The sequence below is a fragment of the Zootermopsis nevadensis genome, unplaced genomic scaffold (assembly GCF_977971745.1).
Source record: "Zootermopsis nevadensis isolate Lab colony 2312 unplaced genomic scaffold, Znev_1.0 Znev_ptg000006l, whole genome shotgun sequence".
Taxonomy (NCBI): domain Eukaryota; kingdom Metazoa; phylum Arthropoda; class Insecta; order Blattodea; family Termopsidae; genus Zootermopsis; species Zootermopsis nevadensis.
This window is the reverse complement of record NW_028259138.1, coordinates 11,865,988-11,892,679: the sequence shown is the minus strand read 5'-3', so window position 1 is coordinate 11,892,679 and position 26,692 is coordinate 11,865,988. Positions and strand designations below refer to the sequence as shown.

Genomic DNA, 26,692 nt, shown 5'->3' with positions numbered 1-26,692 from the left:
TCTGATAGCTTAGTCAGTAAGGTTACTGACTGACTGGCTGCAGATCGCACGGCCATGGTTCGAGTCCCGGCGACGTACACCCTCTCTCCCCTTCACCGCGTCTAGACAACTTCTGGGTTCCTCCTAGCCTAACCTAACCATCCAGTGGATACAAAGGACTCTTTCCGACGCAGATACAGGTGTCGCAACGCGGAGATGACCACTGATCTCACGCTAATGTCGAAAACTGTAATGCGGAGTTTCATCTCAAGGAACAAGTTTGGCCTTTACTTTAATTGGTCCTTTAATTTTACGGGTATGAAACATGGTTGTCTCAGAACTGACGACTAAAGAGCATATCCTTATTTCCTTCTTTCATTTTCACTTTGTAACGAATGTTTTAGGGGTTCGAAGGAACAAAGGTCCTTCAATGAAAATGCTTTACGAAGCGAAGTGGTCTCATCTCTTCTCGAAGAACATTTGTATGGATAAATACAGTTTTAGAATAGAACTTTTCTTGGATATTATCCATCGTCTAGTAAATAAAATATAAAACGTAAAACGACGTTTCGGAGATGGGACTCTATCTCCGTCTTCAGGTTCCTACACAGTTGGGCCCACTAGATAGAGCTAATCCCTATCTCCGGACCTTTCTTGGATATTATCCATCGTCTAGTAAATAAAATATAAAACGTAAAACGACGTTTCGGAGATGGGGCTCTATCTCCGTCTTCAGGTTCCTACGTCGTTTTACGTTTTATATTTTATTTACTAGATGATGGATAATATCCATGAAAATTTTTATTCTAATGACTCATCACCATCGTCAAGAACTTTTAGATTTGAAATAGGTTTTTTTTCGTTCTCAAGCGAATATTAGCTACATTCTTTTTTAAGTTAAAGAAACAAAGTTTCTCTTACTATCCACGACATACATTCTTTTCCGTGGCCCTCGACAAATGTATAAATAACTAATGCGGTCAGCGATAATGAAAATGTTACAGACCCCTGCTCTGAAGCACTGAAAAGTAGGATTTGTGAATGATGAATTGGAAAGAACGTGGCCTATTTTAAGGTACTAAACCTATGTTTGTTTGGAAAGACTCAGTCAAACGGGTCTCTGAGTTGAGATTTAAACCCGGGAACTTCTGAATACGAAGGAATGCTAACCACTACATCGCGACCTTCGATATTATCGATACCAAAGCTTTGGAAGACCTAGACGTAGATAGGAGAATAATACTAAAACGGATCTTAAGGAAACAGGGTGGGGCAGTGTAGACTAAATTCATCTGGCTCAGGACAGGGACCAGTGGCGTGTTTCACAAGACGAATTTCTTGATTGGATGAGTGGCATAATCCCATTAGCTTCTCAAACAGAACTTTGCTCCAAGGAGTGAGTTATGAATTTAACTGAATTTATGAAACACAAATTGACATGGATGCGAAAGACAAAGGCTGTATACTTCTTTTTAATATGGGCAAGGCCGTGGTCTAGGCAACACGGAGTTTTCCTCCGTGGCATCCCAACAATTACTCCATTCACACACAGAAGAAGGCAATGGCAAACCACTTCTGGATCATCTGCCAAGAACGTATATGAACAGGTCCCAGTCCGAGAAAAGGATCGAAGGATCCTGTTCATATGGACCTGTCGTCAGACAGAACACACACACACACACACACAAAACTCAACACTTGCCCGGAAGACTGAGAAAATACATACAAAGCTACGATTTCTCGTCTCCGGGTTCAGATTCGAACTGTGGTCCTCCCATATACACAGTACTAACCAGAACACAGAAATATTCAGTCAGGGAATAGTTAGCGGGAGATATTAAAGAGTCTGATAATTTTCTGTCGTTATGATTAGCCGAATACAAACTCGTTATCCATGGTACGGTGCTGAATAGTTGTATGATTTCCATATTACGTGTTTCAGTGCACACTTCAATTTGAATCAAACATTCCATTTCACTTCAACTTAATCGCTTTACTTACCAGAGTTTAAAATTAGACTGTAATCCGTTCATAATTGAGAACGTTAACCATCGAAGCAAAATAAAAAACTAAAATCTTTCTGAATCGAAGTGACATTTCGTAATTAGCAGGACGAAGCAGGCCTACCAACTGAATTATTCTAATCAGCGGTCGTGAGATCGTCACGGACCGGAGAGCGAATGAGCGGCTATTCAACAAATGAGGAGGTTTCGATGTCAGGCCAAGCGGCACAGTGCATGTGTCATGTCTGAGAAGTCCCAAGATCGATGTTTTACGGTGTAATATCCTTAATTACGTCTAACAATTCGCAATAAACTAATTATCAAGCTAACATACTTCCTGATACAAGTATTTAGTAGAACAGTTGATAATTATCCCTCAAAAAAACTCTTTGTTGTAATGGTAATCGAAAAGTTCATCGCCTTTATCAACAAATCCTGCCACTGAACGCTGTCTCGAGGCAGTTTTCGCAAACAGAAACCAAATATATCTAAGATTAAGACTCGGTTACCACAAGTCGTCCATTACCCGAGATTTTCCAACCAAAAATTGTGCACGCAATTCTTATGTCATTCATGCACGCAACAAGAATCAGCCATCTCATCCGTACGTCACGGTGTGGTGTCCCGTGTTCGAATATCGGCACGGCGACCGGCTATCCAATTTATCCCACACGTTCTTCGGCTAAAAGTTAGGGCACTGACTTAAAATGTACACGAATCGATTCTGACTTATTAACAGCCATTAACCATCATTCAACACTGTATAACCTCACATGAGTAAAGTGTTAAGCACTGTCCACTGCCTGATGTTTGACATTAAAACGACGTTAAACAGCAATCACGTGCAACGGAACAAAAATGAAATCAGAAGCAGGTTCACCCACGTTTAACAGACTCTCCCATCCTCCCCCGTGACACTAGAGTCAAGGTCACCTTGGTTGCTAGGCCGCTACTCACGCAAGCTGCGCAAAGGATTTCTAGATGCGAGCATTGTGTATTTATGTCCATTCTCGAAAATTACTTCGTATCGAAATCTTCTGTTTCTGTTCGTGAATCATTTATCGATGCGTGTCCTTACAAGGACGTACCGAATAAGACAACAGACAGAATTGTGATAAAATTTTTGGGCAAAAGAAGTGTTTTCGACAGGAAACATATCCGGAATCAGAGAGTGTGTTTTTATTCACACTGTGTAACCAATGCCACAAAGATTTAGAAAATCGTTGTAGCATATGAGCTACTCGGCTGAAATCGCGTCCCTAATAGCATAGAATCGCTCGATCAACAAGATCATCATTGATATTGCTGTATTCCGGTCTGACAAATTATCACAAACCACAAGGCTTCAATCTACACTGTAAAGGCAGCGAAAATACCAAATCTCACTTAAACCCTTCTTAAATTACGCACAAATATCAGGGGAAGATTTATTATTGTCCACTTGTCTAAAGAAAAGCATTGAGAAACAGACAACTCCACTGGCGATCGTGTATATTTTAACCCTTTAGTCGAATTTTAGGAAATACTTCCTCCAAAATGCGATCACTCGATCTTAAACTCAGCTGCTACTTACCCAGTAGACGATGAAACAGGTGTAGACGGCCGGTTCCTCCTATCGGCTCCTTGACGGGACGAGACTTTTGTCGGCACTGAAAATTAAATATAAAAATAATCCTATACATATATAAATTAAATAAATGGGATATCTATACAATGTTTCACAAATGTATCACCGACTCTGTTCAGAAAGCGGTTTTGAATTCTCTTTGCAACGATCATTCTCAATGTACGAAAAATTTAATCCTATTTATCACTTGTTTTAACGTTCGTTGACTCAGAAATTAACACAATTTGTTATTACGTATCTCGTCTGAGTTACAGAACAAACAGCTGTTTCTTCTTCCGACTTACTATTAATCGAATGATCTCTAAAAAATAAAGATTCCCAGTTTTAAAAAATTCTAAAATTCACATCTCCGTAGGCATAACAGCTCCCACCTGGGCCAGTTTAATGAGTTCAGATGTTCAAAGCCATTTTCTACAACATTCGATTGTTTAATGCCTCTCGATATCTTCAGATACGCATAAGTTGTAAGTATCTTAAAACAATCAATTGTTTTTTTTTTAAATTTACTGCCAACTGAACACTGTATGATTGATTTCTCAAATCACAGTACAACAGATATTTAGCAAACAAACTTGAACACTGGTCTATTAACCACAAACTAAATGTCTAATTTTCATAACACTCTCTACAGGCACCAATCGGAACTAATGTGAAAATCACAAGCAAAGCAACAAATACGAAACGAAAGAGGGGGGGAGAGAGGGGTGACGAAACAGAAGCAAGGCAACTTTTGCGTTCTTGTCTTGACTTATATAAAGCAGTTAAGAGAGAGAAATTGACCTTTAGGGAGCACTTCAAGACTTTGTTCTTCCCCCAACCCCCTGGTCTCTTAAAAATATTGGGTGTTGCGTTGAAGACACCCCCCCCCCTCCATACAGACACACACATTCGTCCCTTCAAGGGCAGAATGAAAAAAGGCGGTACTATTTCCACCCTTAAGGGCAACCTTGCCGCCATGTTTGACAAACTTTAATTATCGTGGCTTTAACACAAGCATGCATTTATTCGTCAGTGTTCGCGTAACCCCAGATATAATTTCTCTTAAACTTTGTACCCCCAAAGTTGTTGGTGTATAATTCGAGTTATACACAGTATATAATCTACACCTAAAATAAATTAAATAAATTACATTACTTATTATTCAGTGTTTATCACAATTTTTTTTAAATTTCACGTACCCCCTAAGATGTCTTCGCGTACCCCCAGATATAATTTCTCTTCAACTTTGTACCCTCCAAAGTTGTTGGTGTGTAATTCAAGTTATACATAGTATATAATCTACATCTAAAATAAATTAAATAAATTACATTACTGATTATTCAGTGTTTATCATAAAATAATATTTTTTTTTTAAATTTCACGTACATCCTAAGACGTCTTCGCGTACCCCCGGGGGTACGCGTACCCCAGGTTGAATACCACTGGGGTAAATCACCATACATTCTTAACCTCGGTATTATATTGTGGTCAGAGGCCAGCTTCATCTCCGAAGAAACATCCCCTAGTGCCTGCCGGAGAAGGGGTTGGGTGCGCCCCACAGTCCTCGGGTACGCAGTAGCGAGGAGTGCGTAATTACCGACGATAATTCTAAACAGGTTCAATATATATTAAACCCGAAGACAAATAGGACTGAAAAGAAAACAACGCGAGACAAAACTAATGTCTTGGTAAGAGACAGTTTAATTTTGTTTCTTGAAGTCCCGCAGCAAAGTTGCGCTCTTAATTTCCCCAAGTGTCGGGGACACATTTTTCGCGAAGCCAACGGACCGGACCCCAAAGTGCAGCCTCCGTATATCTTTCAGAGCTCCGTTTCTGATACTGCGCGTAAGAGTGTCACGAGTACTAAGCTTACCAATCCACGCATTCATATTCAAATATCACCAAAGTACATACTGCATGATGATCGGTGCATTAAACACAGGCCTACAAGTGCAGACACAGAATCCCACTCAAGCCTCTGTTATGTAACGTTTCTAGTATTTTTCTCCGTTCTGCTGTGAACAGGCCCCAGGCCTTACGATGAACCGATCCTCAATCTAGGTCCTAACACGTGTATGAAGAATTTAAAAACCCTCTAAAAACCAAGGCTAGAATCGGGCTGTTATTCCTACATGAATTAATCATATAATTAGTTACGTCGAGACCGGCTCTGGGCCCCACCCAGCCTCCTATCCAATGGGTACCGGGGTCCTTTCCCGGGGTTAAACCGCGATCAGGGCGTGATACTGACTACTCACCCCCCATCTAGCGCCGAGGTCAAGAATGAGTAGGAGCTATACCTCCTCTCCCCCCAAGCGCCTACATGGCGTGTAGCGGGGTGGCTTTACTTTTATTAATTAATATGTTTATTGACTAATAGATTCTCACGAAGAATAGCGATAGGTGAGTTAAGTAGCTAATTACGAACAGAACAACCGTGGTTCAATATCTGGTAGGATGTACTCAGTCATCAGTTTGGTGTCAGAGCGTTGTTTTCCTGGAACCAAAGGTGGTCGAATTCTTACCTTTGAGTTTTACGTAATATAATGAAGTTGTACCAACTGCATGGACTATATAATTTCTTTAAAAAAAACTGCTCACGGAAGATTCTAAGGCAAGCAAAGTGTAAGATGGTTAATACGTAAACCAACATTCGAGAAATATCTTGGCAAAATCCGCTTTAGGGTAAGTGGCGATATTTTAAATGAAGTCTGCCCCCGCGTTGAATGAGGGCTGTGCCACTCATACCTGCAGCGCGGAAATCACATTAACAGCCTCCGGTAATGGGGAATGTTTCGAGACTTATAAGGACTTTAAAAATAAGTTAAATCGCCAGCATATCACGGAGAACAAAGCGCGCGCACACACAGAGACAAACCGAAAGCAATCAGCAGCTCAGTTCCAGCAGAAGCATTTTACGGCCATAAACACAACGCCATGGAGGCTTATGAAAGCGTGGAGGTACAGAGTCGTAAGAATTCTAGACCCAGAGGTTAGCTTCAGGCTTCGGACATATCACACCCCCTGGGGTAAATACCCGTGTTATCTGTTAGGAGAGGTTGGGTAGGAAAAGTGAGAAATGCATACCAAATATTGGTCGAGAAACACGAACTGTTTCGCGGAACTTGTACAAAGATGACGCATTAATATCAAAATAGGCATAAGGGGAAACAGGGAGTGAAGCAGTAAACTAAAAGTTAATCACTACACGAGGAACATTCTAACTTAATTTCGTAGAGCAGAGTTTTTTTTATCAGAATCCGATATCCTCTAAACTCTTAAAGAAATTTCTCGCTTTATAGACCCCCGGAAGTTCAGTTTCGCGTTCACGACAGCCCATCCTGATCCTTGCTGTCATCTAGTAGCATCCAGTCTACACCCTTACACCCTGTTTCATTAATATCCATTTCGATACTGTCCTAAGACTAGGTCGTCTCCCCCAAGTCGTGTTTTCCCTTCAGGTTTTCAGCCTAAATTAACGTACGCATTTCTCCAGTAAATTAATCAAAATTTAAAAAAACAAAACATCCACGTTCCATAAAATCAGGACATTTGACCACCTGATAATCGTCAACCCTTCGTGGAAGTCCATGCACCATGACTTTTATATATAAAGTGGTGTGGAAACTTCCATTACTTGTGGTCACGTGCCGACCAGCGGGCCTTTATGTAACCCCCCACCCCACCCCAAGATTTCTCAGATTAAGTATATGATGAAAGTTCACAATCCAGTACAAAGCAAACATGAATATTGCAGGCAAAATCGTCTTCACCTTCCTGGAGAGCAATGATCAACATCTCCGTAAGTGTGTGGCTTTCCCAGGTTTGGTGTTGCCGGCAGTCGTCGTCTCTGTTACTTACCGACTTAATTTTTGTAGAAATACTCCTTCATCTCGAAAGCGGCCCTTCTTTGATGTGATTCAGAACACGAGGCGATATTTCCGTACACAGTACACACTCCACAGTGACTTGCAGTAGACTCTAATCGAAAGGTTTGGTGCAAAAAGGGGGTAGATCCTAACAAACATCGCGATACATTTCATCAGTAGATTTAGCGAACAATGTCTTCCAAAATTAATGTTGGCCCACTCATTTAAACCAAGCGTAAACTCAATTTTATCACATAATTTGTATATAATCATCAGTTTTTAGCTGTTTCCCAGAGAGATTTTTTAAAAAAAAATGCTACCTACATCTATTTTGCACCAAAGCACTCGGTTGTCGACATAAAACCACCGGCCATCAGTACATTACAAAGGCTTTGATTTTCCCGCATATCATGGTTTGTTCGGAGGTCCTTTTATATCCAATTTTATTCTCTTTCTCGATAGCGCTCTCTCGATTATGTCCATCAATCTACACCTGACGTCTTCAATCACATATTCGTTTCCTCTCTTCTGTGATGTAAGTTGTCCAGTGATTGGGAACACTGCTGCTTCACAATTTACGGATTAGACTTACGTTGCATGAAGCCCGTATTGAGGGTAGGAATAATGCCTGCCATTCATCAAGGCAGGCAGTTCTATGAAAGACATGCCGCCTGTAATCAAACCGGCCACAAGATCACACTGATTTCAGCAACACTCTCACCAGCTAATTGAAACAACAAGTTCTGGGAAGAACCGATTGTGCTGGCCTACACACGTATCACATACAGCGAGAGCAGAATTTCACGTTACGGAATAAAGGCGAAATATCGGCCTAATTAAAATCAAAATCTTCAATTAAATTATACTTCGAAGATTCCTGTCTTCTGAGTTGTTGCTCTGTGTAACCTGGTAGAAGTTTACCAACGTTCCAGAGGTCCTTGCTGTCTCCATCATCAGGGCGATGGAGCTCTGACCAGATTACACGACGCAACAACCCAGAAGACATCCATCTCCAGACTCACCCCCGTGAAAAACCTCAAATTCTACGAAATAACATTTGCTTACGTCAAAATAATTTTTTTTCGTCAAATAACCCCCACACTACACAGATATTGTCACACTACTTTTATTGTTTAGAAAAGTGTGGGACCTCTAAATACATGATCACATCTCATCTTACCCCTCTGGGTCTTCATACCATCAGTATTATTCCTTTACCTGTCGTTTCTGTTAATATTAAGCCTATTTGCCATTCACAACCTTCTTCAGGAAGTGAAAGCTGTAAGATGACCTTTCACTTTCATTTAGAATCCAGGTGAATCGAAATTGTGATAACTGATAGGGTCTACAGCTCACATCGGGGGCTGTGACAGGTGAATCCCACGTGGCCGGCCTCACCTCCGCGGTGAGAAATGGCCGTCGAATCGAAGTCTCAGCCAACGCAATACCACTATCAGTAACGTTGATATTATGATAATGTCACAGAACTGAAGGTGGAGTATAAGTGCGCGAAATGCAACTTTTTATCTGCGTTTAACGTCCGTTCCCACAACTCAAACGGAAACCGAGGCCCAGACTTTCGCTGTGTACACACAGAGATGTCGCTCGCAATCACAATACGATAACAAACCTCATTCAAGCGGCGCGAATCGATTATAGGCACCTCCTGCAATTCCGTTACAATCGACGGAAATACATCGTAAGTTCGCTTTGATTTTCCCACGCCATGTTGGACGTCCAGTGAACCGGACAGGCCTACTTGCAGTTTTTTTTTTTCCCCCGCAAACGCAGATCTCACTGCTTTTACGTGAAGTTCCCTTGTTCCTCAGCACCACGCGACGACAATAAAAGGAACACAGAAATAAATGGAATATAGAATGAAAGAAACAAAAGAATTCAGGGGTAAAAAAACGCCATAATCCCTCCAGAAATATAACGCTGTCGTGCTGCGTAAGACTGCAATAACATAAAGCGTCTGCCGCTAGATGGCTCTGCCAACAACAGTTGTTAGTGCCTAATTCTGCCGGTAGGTGGCTCTACCAACAACATAAAACTTTATGTTGCGTAACAGCATGGTAGGTTTGTGGGCACATTAACTGTGAACATGGCAGAGAGACACAAAATAGCTGTAATGCCTAAAAAGTAAATTCTGAGTCTCAAGAGTTACAACATGCACCAAATATTAAACTCGTAACGTCTACAATATTTTCGACGTGCTCGGATATTTAGAGAAGCGCGTATGGATCTAACCACGACCTTCTGCAGCCTAACGTTTATCTGCCTTTATTATTCGACCCCCTAGCAGTCCGGTGCTTAAAATACGACGTTATGCGTCTTTACAAGTGTTCTGTTTAAACCATTCTAAATCACAAAACGCAGACTGTACAATAAACGCAGATATTCCATGCAAATAGTGTGCATACACCAACTTCATAAAAGTTTGTAGTTCTTAACCAGTTCCCAGTCAATAAATTTCCAACTTTTACGTAATCCTAAAAACCATCGGTGTTCACGGAATGTTCCGGGGACAGTTTTACTTTTACGAGTACTTGAAACTTGCCAGATATAGTTCCTAACTTTAAACTAAAAATCATATAAAAGGCGTAGATATGTTTCTGATCTGTCGACACAAATTCTGCATAATATACTTCAATGGTTAATTTCTTGTCGATATAAAACGGGAAGCTAATGGTACGAATACATTCACCATATCGCAGTATCGCGCGGGAGCCATATTGTTTGACGTTCTAAAACAAGAAGACTTCGACAAAAGTCACACAACATTCAGAGGTATAAAATACAAAATGTTAAGAAGCCCGCCTCAGAATTTCACACGATCGCCATGCTGGTACTATAGAAAGAATATTGTTATTTCTAAAATGTGAACGTCATGCATGGCTAGTTCCACATAAACATAAAAATAATAAAAAAATCCTTTTAAAGTATTTAAATCTCGCGAAAAATTCATTGTAATTTATAATTCATAAAATAAAACGAATGAAAATCTTTAAATCTCGTGAAAATTTCACGTCACTGTAGCTACTTCATGAAATTAATATAATTTAATATAAAATCCCTGTTCGTTTCCGAATTAGCCCATTTCACTTTAAAACAAACTGCAAAAACTGCAGTACGTAACGATATAAATTTTTTGAAAATGCATCACCCCAGTCATAACACATTGCACAGTTTGTAAGAGACACGCCATCTATCAGCATTTTTTCGTACTGTGGTATCTTAAAAGCAACCTTCCCGCCATCTGTTAGGTAAATTATTTACTAGAACAAAGCCACAGCATAGAATTAAGAGTCGCGGTAATAAACATATGGCACCACCTATCAGCTAATGACTGTACTTTGATATCGGACCCAAGAAATGGGAAAACTCAACAAACCTCACAACAAAAGTACGGCAGACATCGTTTACTTCACTCTGCTTAAAGGCACACATAAATAATATATTTTTGTCTGTGGTCACTTTCAAACGTGGAACCTATATATTAAAATGATAATGAACAATGGGTCACAAGAAAAACGAAGGAAATATAGTATTTAGACATTGGGATTTCAACTCGTAGACACGATCTTTGCACTGACGTCAGTCTTCTATCAATCTAACTGATCAATGAGGGAACATACGCAATCATCCAAAGTACAGCTTTTACCTCTGTTTTGCTTAAGGAGGTCATTAAAATTAATTGACACTTTTCTTCAAATTAGGTCTTTGTTTAACAGATGTCTGGCGTGAATCATCTTAGTTAATGGAACAAACAGAAAAGCCACACAGGGACAAACACAAGGAGATTACAAATGACCAGAATTACATAATTTCAGATTTGGGACTTCAAAAATTTTAAGCACTTCATTTTTGTTTACAGAGTGTTCAATTACCCCTTCTTGCTTAATGGAGTATTACACAGAAATGGACTGTAAAAATTATTATCATTACGTCACTGTTTGGCGCTCGCATAACTTTAATGATGACAAAAAATAAATCACTTTATGCAGCTCTTATTTGAGGGCCATATAACAATTTTCCCCCACTTATTGGTACCTGCACTTTGTCGTGGTGGCGGGGCTTGAGTACCTCAGTAGCCCCAAGAGCTACTGGTAGGGCCTCCCTAGCCAGATTGGTCGAGGGGGAGAGGTCAGACTAAGACAGGTACCCTGGTCCTCCAGGTTGGGGGTTCGTCGCAAGGCTAACAACCTTGCACCGTAAAAAGGAAGATGTTTGGAAACATTGATCAAAGCCTCGGACAGACGGACCTAACAGAGGACCGAATGGAAGAGGAGAATTGAGGAGGCCGTGGACCGAATACGGACCGGAGAGCCATAGAAGAAGAAGAAGATAACAATTTCCATAATATGTCATGAGCCCAACATATTTTACCATCTTCATCCACTTGTTTCTCTGCTATAAAACTTCTGGTTTTTATTCAATGTCTCTCAGACATGCATAGCCTTCAAGATGAGAGTCAGATCTTTCACTTGGTGTGCGTATTGACGGAGTAAATTATCCCAGACAAATGTCTTGATTTTAAATACCATCGACTTGTGAAGTGGACGTATTACCAACTGAAACTCCAACTACAACAGATTGGAGGCTGGGATTAAATCTCCGGTGCAGAAGAGCAATCCGCCTGGATCTCTTAAAATGTTTAGAAACTTCTGAGCTGTACTCACCAGGAGATGCAGCATCATGAAGACCTGGACTCCTGAACCGTTTGACAGACCTCCGATTAGGTGCGCCAGCCCTCGCGTCACGCTCGTTTTCTTTTCCCTCCCCTGGTTTCTTGATTTGGATTACAGGACTACATTCTGTAATATAAAATTTTAATCTTTATTTACATTTTAAATTATTTATGCCCAAGGCTGACGCAGCACAAAGCTGTAAAAAAACAGTTAACAATAATACATGTAAAAGATATTTAAATGAAAAACTCATTCTTTATATCCTACCAGTGAAAGAGAATGTAGTTCAGACGAATCAAATGTAAATACAACATGAAAAACCTCCACAATTGATATGAGGTAGTAATGAGAACAAACACGATGTAGGTCCGTATCTAAGTAAAATTTGTAAGGTTCCAATTAAAAATTTTATGTTGAATCGGCAAGCAACAAACATTAAATTAAGACAGAAAAATTAGATTGTTCACGTCATAACTGTAAATTACATTTATTGACTGATTAGATTTTGGGTTAGGTCAATGAAGTGGTTTCAAGTGCTAGGATGAGAAGATGATCATGCACGGTATGTAAACATTTGGAAAAAAAATTGGTGTATCAACTGAGAAAAATAACAGAAAATGACAGAGTAGGTTAAGGATCTGGAAAGAGATGGTCAATGCCGATCAACTTATGCAACTACAGAAAATCTGTCGTGACAACTTTTAGCCCAGCCAAAATTTAAACTGGGCACATCCCAAGTCTAAGAAGTAGTATCATTATTTGTAAGAAATTAAAAGGAATTTGTTAAAACAATAAGTTCTTATAGTATTCTCAAATAATCAACATAAAGTTTTTGTTCGATCTTGAAAAGAAAACCAATTAAATTCTTTGAAATATTAAATCAAGTGTACGGAGAAGAGGTTACGCCAAGAGCGTATGTTTCTGAATACTGTACATGGTTTTCTGAAGGAATAAGCAAAACTGAGTTTTACAGCTGACCTGTACATCCAGCAACAACAAAATCAGAAAAGGTGACAACTTTGACGTGAATGATCAATGACCTACTATCAGAATGATTACAGAGGAAATAAATAACAAAAGAGAGACCATATGATTGATTTTGATGGAAAATCCGGCCACGGAAATAGTTTGTGCGAAGACGGTCCCCAAGAATCTCACTAGCGACCAAATGCAGCGGAAGAGGGATTTTTGCGCTAATCTCAGAGCCATGAGATACAACACACGAAAGATCTAATCAACCTGCCAGGATGTGGCCAAGACTGGTGACCACCTCAGGTACGCCCAAAGTAAGCGAGCCAGCCATCTCCGTACCAGCCAAGTTAGGAATAAATCAGGGGCTGTTAGGTGAGGGGGGCATAGGGCATGAATAGACTTCTTAAGTATAACTAAAAACATGTACTATTGCAGGCCTGCCCAACATTTTTTGTTGTGCGGGCAACTTCGGCAAAATTTGATCTGTATGCAGGCAACGTGAAATTCAATACATAAACTGTGGAAGGTATACATACATGCTTCGTCTGCATATTTTTCTATACATTATATACAAAAAAAATATACTGATGACGTGAAAAAAATGTATTTCAGAAGAGAAGCATTACTTCACGATACAAGAGCGTACAGAATAAGTAAATTATTTCAGACTCACCGCGTCTATCTGGTGTTGATTCTTTTCCAGTCAAAACCAAATATGTTTCATTTGTTTGTTTCTGAGCTGGCAACGGTGACAAGTCTTCCTGCTTATTTCTTCCATTCGGAATATTCTCTGATTTGAGCATTCTTTCAATAGTCTACACAAAATAAAGAGAAACAACTGAAATTAGACTATATCAGTATACCTTTAAAGCTTGAGTCTTGGTTTATTTAATGACACAGATTGCACCCATATCTATAATCACCAGCATGTACCACCTCAAATTAACTAAGTCACTAGAGTAAATGGCTATGAGTTGGATCAGTGGTCCCCAACGCGGTGCCCGCGGGCACCATGGCACCCGCCAAGGTTTTTTTCGGTGCCCGCGTTGATACGGAAAGACGTTATACTGAATAATGAAGGCCGTTCAACCATGAACATTATAAAATCAAAGCACAAATCAAGACTTACTGACGCCCATCTTGACGATTGTTTGCGAGCAGCAACATCATCCTACACTCCCAACTTTGAAAAACTGGCCGATGAAATTCAGTGCCAAACATCGCACTAACTTCCCACTTGAGTAATAATAATTGTACTTATAAAAATACGTATTTTTGATTCCGTGGTTTCTTGTATCATTAAACGTCGTGTTGTTTTGCGTATTATTTGGTGTCCATATCTTATTTGTCCAGAGAAAAGAAAATTTGGCTTTGTTAATTGGTTGGTGCCTGCCACGATCTCATAAACTCTCAAATGTGCCCGTAGGCACAAAAAGGTTGGGGACCACTGAATTGGACAGTCACAGTTGAATTCCTGGCAAAGAGAAGAACTTTTCTCCTTGCCACGACATTCAGACTGGCTCCGCAGCCCGCTGCAACCTCCTATCCAATAACTAGGGCTTTATCTCAGGAGTAAAATGACTGGCATAGGGTGCCAAGACAAAAACTATGTAATTTTACCTAAATAACCCCTTCATGGCATAATGTTTAGACAGAAGGACAATTTTACCTAACCTTCACCGACTCACAATAAATGCATCCAACATGAACTTACAAGCCTCGATATGAAGGGATGATGAGATGAAGTAACGAGCCTCACAGGTAATCCACGTTTCTTCCTGGTCATTAACAGCAGGTATGTCGCAGTATCATAATCATATTTCCAAGAACTAAGTCGTAGCCACAGTTCACTTGAAGACATTCCATAATATTGTGACATCACATTCAGACATTCCTCATCCCTCACATGTAACTGAAAGAAAAAAAATTGGGTTTAAAAAGAACTGGTACAAACCAAAACAAATTTGCCTGACAACTTTTAATGATGCCCAATACCAAATTTTGTCAAAATTCACAAAGTATTTTTTTTATAAATTAAGCATGTAGTTAGAAACACAGATGTCACCTCTCAATTATGAATTAATTCAATGCACATCAGCAAAAAACATACAAAATGCTACAATCACAAATATTCGACTCACATCGTATACACTGTCTTTATTGACTGGTCCATCATACCCAAGCGTCACCCACGGATGACAAACAAGTTTATCAACAGTAATACGCTTTTTGGGATCAACCTGCAACATTGACTTTATCAGTCTCTTGCTGCCAACAGATAGCCACTCTGGTTCATCATATCTTCCACTCTGAAACATCGTCATATAAACTTACAACTAACTCTCTAGAAGACAATTTTATTTCTATCACAGAACTTTTAATAGGGTTTATTTAATGACACTTTCTCTACTGGACAGATTATATAGCATCAAACTAGACAAAGATTGAAAAATGAGGAAGGGTGCATTTGTAACACATATTAAAAATTAAATTAAATCTGTGGCGTAACAGCTCCAGAGAGCAAATCCGACTAGCTGGCTGCTGGCCTCACGTTCACATGCCTAAGCAGAGGTGAACGATCATCCAACCAGATATAGGGTGACATGTGGTCAGCACGACGAACCCCCAGCCATTGCTAGCTTTCCTGACCGGATTACGCTACTTATTGTAGCTCCCCAATTTCCTCACAATGCTGGGTTGGCACCGGTCCCATACACTGGTCGAAAGCTCATGGACCGAACACGGACCGGAAAGCCATAGAAGAAAATATAGCAAGTATCAGTGCCAATAAAGAACATGTATAAATAATTGACATTACTTATTTTTAGAGTTCTATTCTTCAAATGTTTACAATAACTATAACTTGTAAACATTTAACATGATCATGAGAGACCATATTGAAACAAGGGTGACTCAATATCCAGATGTCTTATTCTCATGAATTGCATCAGATAATAATTTTAAACAGTTATCAGAAGCACTGAAGAGATTAATAACTGTGGAACATTCAGGAAATACAGCATTTCTGCAGCAAATGCGTGGCAATGGGGAAAAGACGAAGAATGATTAATGGATGCATATCATACCAGAAAATCATTCTGTGGACCTAACATGAGCCACACTAGTTGAATAAAAACAGCATCAATTTAGAGGAAGAAACAAACATCTAAAATAAAAGGATGATGATAAGAATGAATTAAAATTTCTAAAAGGCTCTAAAGGCAAGAAATTTATATGACTAAACCACATGTTGTACAGAAATATGTTTTAATTTTCCACTCTCTTTAATGATTGATTCTTGGTTAATTTAAGGATGCTGTTTAAACTACCCCTCCAAACCTGGCAACCAGTCATTGGGCCAATCACCCACACTTGGTTTTTAATATGATTCAGAGAAACAAAGATTGTTCGGCCGGACAGCTTCCATGGAGAATGACATAGGCGAGGAAAGGATATACGATTCGGAATCTGAAATATCAAGACTCTAGTAGGGAGAGAGGTATAAACAGTTCAGGAAATGTTAAAAACGCAGATGAAATTCTTAGCAAGGGATAGGAAGGAATGGAGGAGGTGGACCGAGCAATCAACCCCGACGCTATAAAGGCAAAAAGGGAGATCAGAAAGAAGAAGAAGAAGTTTAAACTGCATAGGTTATACATCAAATGAAATAGGGAGATGATCATGAGTGGAGAGTACATGTGGAGTTCAAAAGAGGTAGTCATTTTTAGACTGAGGAAACAAAAAACCACCTAAGTCAGAATAGCTGGTGTCGGGTACCTCCGGAACACAAGCCCATGCCCTTACACAAGATGTTCACTAAATATTCACAGCCAGTTAGATAAAACTCACAATGATTTTTCGATAGAGAGTGTCTATATTATTGTCATCAAATGGCAAGCAGCCACACAGCAAAGCATAGAGCAAGACCCCCATACTCCATATGTCAACTTCAGAACCTGAAAAGATCAAGCAAGATTTGTTTGACACCTTCTCACAAAAGCAAAGAATAATTCAAGAAACTAGACAACATATTTAAGTTTATATAAAGATAAAGGTACACAGTTTGAAAACAAAGTTTTGAGGGGAATATTTAAACTTTAGAAAGCCATATTGCTTGAAGTTACCTTTGTATAACATCATTAGAATGATGAAGGACTGAGAATATGTATGGATGAGAAGAGGATAAGATGTACGGAAAGTTTGTGACTCGTAAGATGGGACGTGGTTGGCCCAGGACAGGGTCCGGTGGAGGGCTTTGGTTAATTCGGTGATGAACCTTCCATAGTTAGTTAAGATGGGTCGTGGCCTTGCTGCTATGTGTAAACAGTGTTAGCTGCTGTCTTCTCTAGTTGGTCAGCTGTGACAGTAGTGAGATTGCAGGAACATTACAGATTAAAATTTGCTTACTCATGTTATGGGATAAGTTAAAAATGTTCAATGTTCCCCATTAGCTAATACATTTTCTGCATCTTCTAAGCATATTCTCGCTCACACACCACATTATTCTCCGGATATATATGAGACACTTCAAGATGAATGATTTGTCAGTTCTTCCATGTGTGAAATGGTTCAATAGAATTATAATTGTCAAATATTGGCACTGACTGAAGATACCAATTACAGAAATTAAGTCTGGTGGCTAGATCACATGTCTGAAAAAATTTCACAACTGTGGTTTTGTAAGGGTGTAGTTCCAACTATTCTGTATTAATTTTCATGGTCTCTTTCAAAGCTCCCATCCCTTGTGCAAGGAGTTGAAAACATTAAGAAGGTGAATATTCAATCCATGTTCCAATTTTGTCCAACTTTTCTTGTTAACACTTGACACTGCTTGGAGCTCTCTCTAGTAAAATAGCAGCTGTTTTTATTTTATTAACAAGATTCTTAATGGTGTTCCTATGTGGAACTCAAACCCTAGGAAACTTTCTTCTGAATTTCCTCAGTTACTTCCTAATAAACTTATATTTCACATAAGATTCACATAAAAACACATGATGCTCTGGTGTTAACTCATCCATGTCCAACACTAAGAAAATTTTGCACAACACTAATTGAATAGTCACAGTTACTCTAATAACAGCTGCTACTCAACATTATAAACTCACTCACCATCACAGCTGACGGAGCTGGAAAAGTTGCAACCAATGTAGTGACTGTACATAACAGAAAGGCAGTAACCAAGAACAGCAACTTAAAAATCTCTCAGTATCTTGGTGTTAAATGTTTGGGTTCCACTACAAGAGGGTTAATTACTTAGGTCAAAAAATGTTTACTTGGACGTACCTAGGTAACGTTTTCCTACAACCAGTTCAGGAGCTGCATATGTAGGTGAACCACATGATGTGGAAAGGTGAGAGTCCATTCCACCCTTTGGCTTAGCACAAAGACCAAAGTCAATAAGCTTCACAACATGTTCCTTGTCTAACAACACATTCTCAGGTTTCAGGTCTCGGTGTGCATAACCTATATTGTGAAGATATGCGACAGCAGACACAATCTGTCGGAAAAAAGATCTGGATTCTCCCTCGCCCAATCTGTTTCTTTCCACTGCAAAGAAAGAGTGAACACTGTTAACAAAATGTTAATGAATGTACTATATTAAATAAGGATACTCATAGTCTAGAAAAGTAGCTTACCTATGTGGTCAAACAACTCTCCACCCGAACAGTATTCTAGCACAATAAAATAATGTGTATCGGTTTCAATCAACTGGAACAGCTTGCAAATATGTTGATGACTCAAATTCTTTAATGCTTTTGTCTCTAGTTCCACCCTGGGTAAATCATCCTGTGAAATAACAATGGAATGCATGTTGCCATCAACAAACTGATACAGAAGTTATTTAATAATGATATACATTGTATTTCTAAATATTTTCTGAAAGTGATATATTTCACTCTGTCTTGTTCCAACCATACTTACTGGGATCTACGGGTTGCATCTATATTGACTTGCCTAACCATTTCAATGCCAGTAACACATCTGAGTTGATCAGGCAGGCTCTGCTAGGTCTACCACAATTCACTGCCTATAGGATGCTTTTGTATTACAATTACATAATTTTTATGTTGTAAGGTGACAGAACAAGATTAATAATGATCAGCATAAGGATACTTACACCCAGATGAGCCTTTTCCATGATTTTTATTGCCACCTTTTCTCCTGTCAATGTATGCATTGCCAACTTCACTTTTGCAAAACCACCACAGCCAATAGTTTTCTCAAGTTCATAAAAACCTTTAAGAACTGCATAGCGAACCATTGTGTCAGCTTACAACTAAAAAAGAAGCATATGCACTCATGCTATAAATAAGCACTCTTTCATCACTAATCAACACTTCACAAATAAAAAACACTATGGCAATAAGTATGAATATCATTCTGGAAGCTATCCAATGTTTTGGTTTTTTCTAAATACATTGTTTTGGAAACTGGATATTTTTGTTTTCATATATGAATAGTTGAGGAATGGTTCCTACTCAGTTACGCCCCCTTGAGTAAGCTAGTCTTGATTAATGCACAACAAAGTAATTCTACTTTGATAACCTCAACATCATCAACTAGAGATAAATATGCAAATGCTAATGGCAATTATTACAGAAACCAAAGGGGTTCCTTTCTTATACCTTAAGACAGCAACAGAAACAGATTCCAAAAATAATCAAGACAATGAATAATGCCCAGAATAACAATCATGTCTATTGTAACACAATATCAGAAACTCTTAGATTTAACCACATGATAAAATTCACTAACCCCACAAACCTCACTAAAGAATCCCAGAGATCCAAGGGCAATCAAAGCAAGAACGATAAGCATGCAGGGTATGAAGAAGCAGAAAATACACACAAACTTCTAGTCAAAAAATCTCAAGACAGTAATCACTAAGGTGCTTATGTGAAAAAGATAACAAACCAAATAAAAAAGCTGAAATCATATTCGTGGGAAGCAAGAGCAACCTCTGTATAGCAAGTAAGATGATAATATATTTCAGCCACACAAATGTCTCACTATTCCCACAGTATAATTCATTACATTCATGTGTTATTACATAAATTAAATGAGTTTATGCTGTCCATCTTCTGCATCTACTTCACATTAACCAAACTACAATTCAAACGTGTAAAAAAAATACATACATTGGTACTAATATTATTACTGTCAAGTACAATTTTTAAGACTATATAACCCGCTCCGTCCATTCAAAACACACATCAAAATTTTCAAACAGCAAATACTTTGTTTAACACTGTAACGAAAACTTCAAATTAAAACAGTCACGCGCCAACGGCTGACACCAATTTCAAAGACTTCAAAAAGAAATAATATCACATACGCTGATCTCAAAAGAATTCATCAAATTCTTATATACATTAGTAAAAAATATTAAACAAGTATAACATAACATTAATTAGATATTTATTTATAGCAGTTATTTATTTTAAAAGAAACATTATTGAAATGCTTTCAAACCAGAATACTGCACGATTCAAATCATAGATTTTCGTTTCATATCTTTCCATATATGTAATCCAAACAGCTTTCGCGCCATCTGGTGTTAGAATTTCATGATGAGCAGAGACTCGCAGAACTCACAGAACAAAAACGCCTACATTTAGCTGGACTTCGGGGCCGATGAAGTCATGAAAGGCATCATCTCAGAGAATCATGTAAAATGATTTTAACTTATATGGCACAATAAATAGTTAATAATTTAACCGATGGAAGGGAGCACGAGACTGCTGGCAAATGCTTTAGGAATGAAAGGGACCTAAAGGTATTCTTCGCCAACTGTAGAGCGAAAGAACACTTAATAGAATTATAAATGTGTCCTCTTTGGAATAAACTAAAAATCTTATAATGCATAATACCAACATCATTACGGGCGTTAATGTCAACACATGTGCAGTGGGTTGGCAATCTGTTGTATCAATATCCACCAAAGAAAATAGTTATTTTTACTAGGCACCAGTGACATATCTAAATTAGAACTGGCTAGATATTGCCTATCCCAAAAAAGACCTGTAAAATAAACATTGTTCTTAAAGCTGTCCATTACATCCTACCAAAAACCAACACAGTTCAATTTTCATTCTCATAACCTACTTTCTTAAAATCCCACATACTACATGGTCTTCCAGATGGCTTCCCCACTTAGCCATCACATTTCTTGTTTACTACAATCTTCTTGATGTAACTACCCTCACAATAATAACGCCACATAAGTCAGATTCTTCTATGCCATAACCCCTATGCACTGCCTTGTTCACAACTTTCTACGCAGTAAAAGAACCCTACCAGATGAATCCAATCTACACCTGCCAAAACCTATTTCTGTCAAGATTAATTTTAAACAGGTCTTGTATGTGCTCTCCTCCATTCAGCCTTTCCAACAAAAATTTTGAATTAATTTCTCATCTCTCCCACGCACACCACATGCTCTGGTCCTTGATTCAATCATCTTAATATTTCTCTCCAGCTTCCTGTCACTTCATCCCTCTTAGGTACAAATATACTCCTCCGCACCCATGTCACCATGGCACAAAACATCCTCAGGTTTCAGGAGTAGGTTTCCAGATATGGAGATTTGCTGCAATTAGGAGAGTTGATAAAGCCTCATCTTCCAGGTTAGGGGTTGCTCTGCAGGCTACCAACTCTTCACCATAAAGAAAGAAGCAGCATGTTACAATATATTTACACATTTCAAAATCATGTGAAGCAAAATTCATATTTTATGTCCATTAACGTCTGTATTATAAGCCATACCACACAACAAAGTTACTCAATTGAATATTATTATGCATTTCCTAAATACATGTCTTTTAATTTCATAGTAAACATAATTTGTTTGTCACTGTTATTCCTACATATTTAAACTCATATAATTTCCTTGTTATGACTATGTGGTACAGAAAGAAAATCATATATACAAACAAATTAATGAAAATTATTTGTATTAACATCTTCATTACACAATCTGCATGATAGGCAGAAAGTGCAACTCCCAGCAAGATAAAAAAATATACAAAAGAATGCCAGCATTTCAACACATTTCTATATATTCATAATAATAATCAGAAATATATCGGGACACAATGCCATAATTATTTTTTTCACACATAACTGAATATACTGTAGTTATACGTAATGAATTAATTTATAGCTTATAAAAGCTGCTAATAGACTGCTTAAAAAATGCACTCATGACTGGTGTAAAATCCTTTCTTGATAAGTGCCAGTATTTGACAATTTCTATATAACCCATACAGCATCCATGAAGTCGAAGATTTCCGTCTCCTGGGTCGTTGCGCTGTGTAACGCTCTGAAACGTTGGTTAACATCGACCAGACTACACAGCGCAACGACCCAGGAGACAGAAATCTTCATACTCACCGCTGTGAAAACCTCAAATCCTACATCCATGATGTCCTTGATACATTAACAAATTCAATAACTCAGAATATACTATAAATATAAAATACTGTTTTTATTACACACAGTTCATCCATGCCAGAAAATAGTTACTCCACAAGAAAAAAAGTTCTCTCAGTCTAATCATCTGCAGTCAACACATGGTGTAACTGCACATCATAAATATCAACGTGTGTACCAGAAAATGTATTTACTGTGAACTCTGTAAAAGAAACTAGCATGACAGATTCTTGGCAAAAAAAAATATACAGGGCACTCTTCAGTGACAGTGGCCGAGATTCAGGAAGTGTCTGTCGTAAGTCCAAGAACTTGAAAAATACTTTGTATAAAAACAAGGCACACACCAGGACTACTGTCTCAGGGATGTTTTGCCATGTAGCCTCTTAAACACTGACTGATGTTTCAGAGGTACTTACTGCCTCCATCATCAGAGCAAAACCTCTTAAATATCAGTCATACCTATCAGACTACATGATGCAACATCCTGGAAGACAACCATCTTCATACTCATCACCTTCAGAACCTGAAATCTAAACAAAGTATATACAGGCTCTCTCTGCAATCTGTTTATTACAACGGGAACGACTTACTACTGAAATGCAGTACCATACAGACATAACATACATCTTAATAATGTGCCACAAATGGAACGAACAGCAAAACTTTATTAACTAAATTATCTGAAATGCCCTACCAGATAAACAACCAGTATTGCCATATGAATCATTCTTTTTTGGTTATTAAATTTGTTAATTCTGTGGGCATTGTGTACACCCATGCATAACCAAGTGGAAATCTGGAAATAAGGGAATTTCTTCGTACTCTTAAAGGGCCGAGATCATCCACATACAAAGCCACACTTCCACGTTAACTGTAGCCAATACTAGCAGTCCGCCTGCAAGACCGGTGCATGCCGTGTGCTCCTCCTCAATAAACCACATTCACGATGTTTCTTGAATTTCCCGCTTCTTTCGTACTTTCTCTTCTTTTGTGGTGGTGGTAACGCAGCATCCTTCTTTTTTCGCCTGTTTTTCCTTTTATTGGAGAGTTTCCTATTGGACTTCGGCTTTGTGGCTCTTGTATCACCGTCATCTTCTAAAGTACCATCATTTTCATTTCTGTCGTTGTCTGCATGACTAGTACTTGCAGCTGAAGCATCATCATTTTGAAATAAATTATCCATCACTTTTGGAACTGTATTTGACATTATGGCAGGCCACAGAAACAATGAAGCTAACCGTTCCCTCCACAAAGTTGCTGCAGCTTCAGAGGTGAGCTTTTCTGCATTAGACACTGAACTGGCACCAGAATGTGTTGTGTCAGTAACAAATGATTTAAATCTTGTACCTGCATTTATTTCGATATTCCGACGGCTTAAAAGAAAAGTCCGGAATCCTACCAAAGTGGTGTGGCTGGGAGGACACACGTAAGGTATCCTGAAAGAGATGTCAAACAGATTGAACATAGGTACATAAGGAAGAGCAGAGGAAGTGTTTGCAACCTGAGCTAAAATAGCAGCAAGTGCAATCTGGCCATCTGGAACTTCAGCCGGAGTAACAACACGTGGTAAAACATCTCTGCAAGGATTAGTACTGGCATTGCCTTGTACAAACTGCTCATTTACATCTGTATGTTCTTCCCTGTCTCTAACATAACGAAGATTAAGTTTGTCTCCTTCTTGAAGCAGATGGTCAGTTTCTATTGCGGAATCATCTTTCGGAATTTTGAGGTGTGCCTTAAAATATTTAAGCATGCTGTAAACCACTTGTCCACTAATCTGAAGTACATCTTCATTATATCGAATCTTCTGTCTTCCACCATATTGAGCATATACACACCTGAAGAAAGCATAGTATTGTTTGCTGAGTATACTCACCACTTTCTTTTGCCCCAACTTGCGTCCTGGACGCTTCCTCATTTCCGCACTAAACTTTTCTTTCAGCTTCAACAAATTGTTTTCATTCATTTCTGTACCTTCTTTCATATTCTGTAGAATAACTAGCACCCTGTTCCAGATCTTTTCTTCTCTGTTACTTTCAACGTTCAGTTGTCGTGAAGGTGCAGGAAGCACATCTGTTATATCTACAGGAACTTTCTTCAGCCATTTCTGGAGAGTGACATAGCGACGTCTGACTTGAATTCTATTCCGACTCACAAAATGTTGGCTAATTTTACTCCAGTTTCCTTCTCCATGTTCTTTAACTAAAGCCAACAAGAAGGCATCATCATCTGTTGTCCACGGATTACCACTCTTTTCACATTTCAAAAATAAACAGTACCGATCACGAACCTGTATTGAAGTGCGACCAGGGATGAACCGTGCTACACGAGCAAAATCAGTCCCATACCTTCGTACAGCAGCAACCACTAGCATATCTTCTTCTTTTGTGAAGCGTCCCCTTTTGATTGAAGGGTTTATTGAATAGGTCCAGCGATTAAACACTTGGCTTTTACTACGGCCAGTCATAAAATAAGTCACTTTAGACCATGGAATGTATGAACCAAACCGACATCTTTCCACTGTTTCCTTGAGGTAATCATCCTCTTCTTTTGTCCACTTGCTCCTCCTCAATGAATCATTGAGTCTTGTTTGATACTGAAACATGCACTGATATGCAGAACGCTGAGTGCCAAGCTCCTGTGCTATTGCATCCCAGTTTTGATTTTCATACTTAACAACAAGTTCTTTCAATTTATCATCTTCATCTTTTGTCCACTTTGATTTCCTTATCATAGGATGAAGATAATTGTGCCACATTGCACGACATTCTTCAGCACTGTGTAAACCTTCTAAATCTACTACTGATATTTTCATCCAATCATATTCTGACTTATTGAATCCTACAAGTTCTGCAAGACTCTTAGTCTCAATACAAGCTGGGTTACAATCTTTAAACTTATTTTCTAATTCTTCAGCCTTTGAAGAATTATCTTCACAATCTAGTGCCTTTAAAATAGATTGCTTTTTGGCTTCTGCTACTTTAATTTGATTAGCTATTTCCTGTGCTTTTACAGCTGTCATTAGCTTAAGTTTATCTTTATCTTTCCATTGTTTAAGTACTGGGAGATCTATTATATTCAACTCCATGTTCGCAGTTTTTCTCAAATAATCTTCATTTGGAGGGCACGGAAAATAATGACGGTCCTTGAAGTATGGAATACCAAACATGTAATACCAATTACTTCGAGTCATTAGTGACTTTTCATTTTGAATCTTGACTGAATCAATATGGTCCTGAAGGTCTTTAACTTTTGCCTTGTTTTTCTTAAGTAGTGTCACGAGCTCTTTCTCCATAATAATCAGCATATCGTAACATGCAGACCCAACAGTTCTACACATTCTCAGAGGCGAAGCACTTTCATCTGTAAGAAGGTTCTTCAAATCTAAATGCGGGTGTGACAGATCAAATGTGCTTTCATCATTACCGCTGGCTCCACTGTCAAAGGTTTCCTCATCACTAAAACTCCCATTATTTTCAAGTTCTTCCACAACGTCGTTGTTCTCATCAGAAAATGAAGGTGCAGCTAATACTTCTCTTAGACTAGCAATATCAGTATAATACACATCCTCATTTGCTTTCTCCATTTCAATAAACTGAGACTTCTATAAATGCAATGTATTTAAATTTACACTTTCAACACAATTTCTGATAATTACATATAAGACATAATTTACATACGATACTCAAAGACTTCCACATCAAACACGTGTAACAACGACTTAACAACAACCACATACTATGTTGGTACTCAAAGTGCTCCGTTAAACACGCCATACGTAATACCAACACTACATAACAGGGTACCACACACCATTAATAATACCACCACACACAACCCAAACTCGTACACGTCTGGCTTATGACATTATAGATATATAATTCTACCATCTATACGCTACTATTGTAAGAAAGATCTGTCGGTATCAACGTTAACTACAACCTGCCTTTGACACACCAAAGGAACAAATAATATTAATAATCTGAAAATGACCGTCTTCTGGGAATTGCACCATCTACATTTCTGAAATGTCAGTCAATTTGTACCAGGTTAATAGTGCGACATTCCAGAGGACAGTTGTCATAGTTACTTCTTTGATAACCTTAAATCTAAATTTTACACATTTCGCCCACAACGCAC

The 26,692-nt window shown here is 38.6% G+C and overlaps 2 protein-coding genes across 3 annotated transcripts in view; both read right to left on the bottom strand.

Moving 5' to 3' along the window:
- The window catches only part of LOC110830994 (maternal embryonic leucine zipper kinase), a 52,709-nt gene extending 30,792 nt beyond the window's left edge, over window positions 1-21,917 (bottom strand). The window contains exons 1-10 of one of the 2 annotated variants that reach the window (XM_087343700.1): window positions 20,594-21,917; window positions 19,239-19,397; window positions 18,757-18,907; window positions 18,404-18,667; window positions 16,970-17,076; window positions 15,262-15,429; window positions 14,835-15,032; window positions 13,794-13,935; window positions 12,140-12,274; window positions 3,556-3,631 (exon numbers count right to left, since the gene is read on the bottom strand). In XM_087343700.1, coding sequence (XP_087199826.1) covers window positions 3,556-3,631; window positions 12,140-12,274; window positions 13,794-13,935; window positions 14,835-15,032; window positions 15,262-15,429; window positions 16,970-17,076; window positions 18,404-18,667; window positions 18,757-18,907; window positions 19,239-19,382 — 1,385 coding nt within the window. In that variant the 5' untranslated portion in view covers window positions 19,383-19,397; window positions 20,594-21,917. Of the gene's footprint in view, window positions 1-3,555; window positions 3,632-12,139; window positions 12,275-13,793; window positions 13,936-14,834; window positions 15,033-15,261; window positions 15,430-16,969; window positions 17,077-18,403; window positions 18,668-18,756; window positions 18,908-19,238; window positions 19,398-20,259; window positions 20,537-20,593 lie in introns of those variants that run through there. The other variant, XM_087343699.1, reaches the window with a different exon arrangement.
- A 1,256-nt stretch (window positions 21,918-23,173) lies between these two features.
- Pbp95 (proximal sequence element A Pbp95) lies at window positions 23,174-26,600 on the bottom strand. The gene has a single exon (XM_022066481.2). The coding sequence runs from the start codon at window positions 26,136-26,138 to the stop codon at window positions 23,436-23,438; it is 2,703 nt and encodes a 900-aa protein (XP_021922173.2). The 5' UTR covers window positions 26,139-26,600; the 3' UTR covers window positions 23,174-23,435.
- Window positions 26,601-26,692: the final 92 nt, after the last annotated feature.

Excerpts from the sequence above, each read along its gene's own strand:
- Pbp95 (XM_022066481.2), bottom strand. The coding sequence starts at position 26,138 with ATGGAGAAAGCAAATGAGGATGTGTATTATACTGATATTGCTAGTCTA.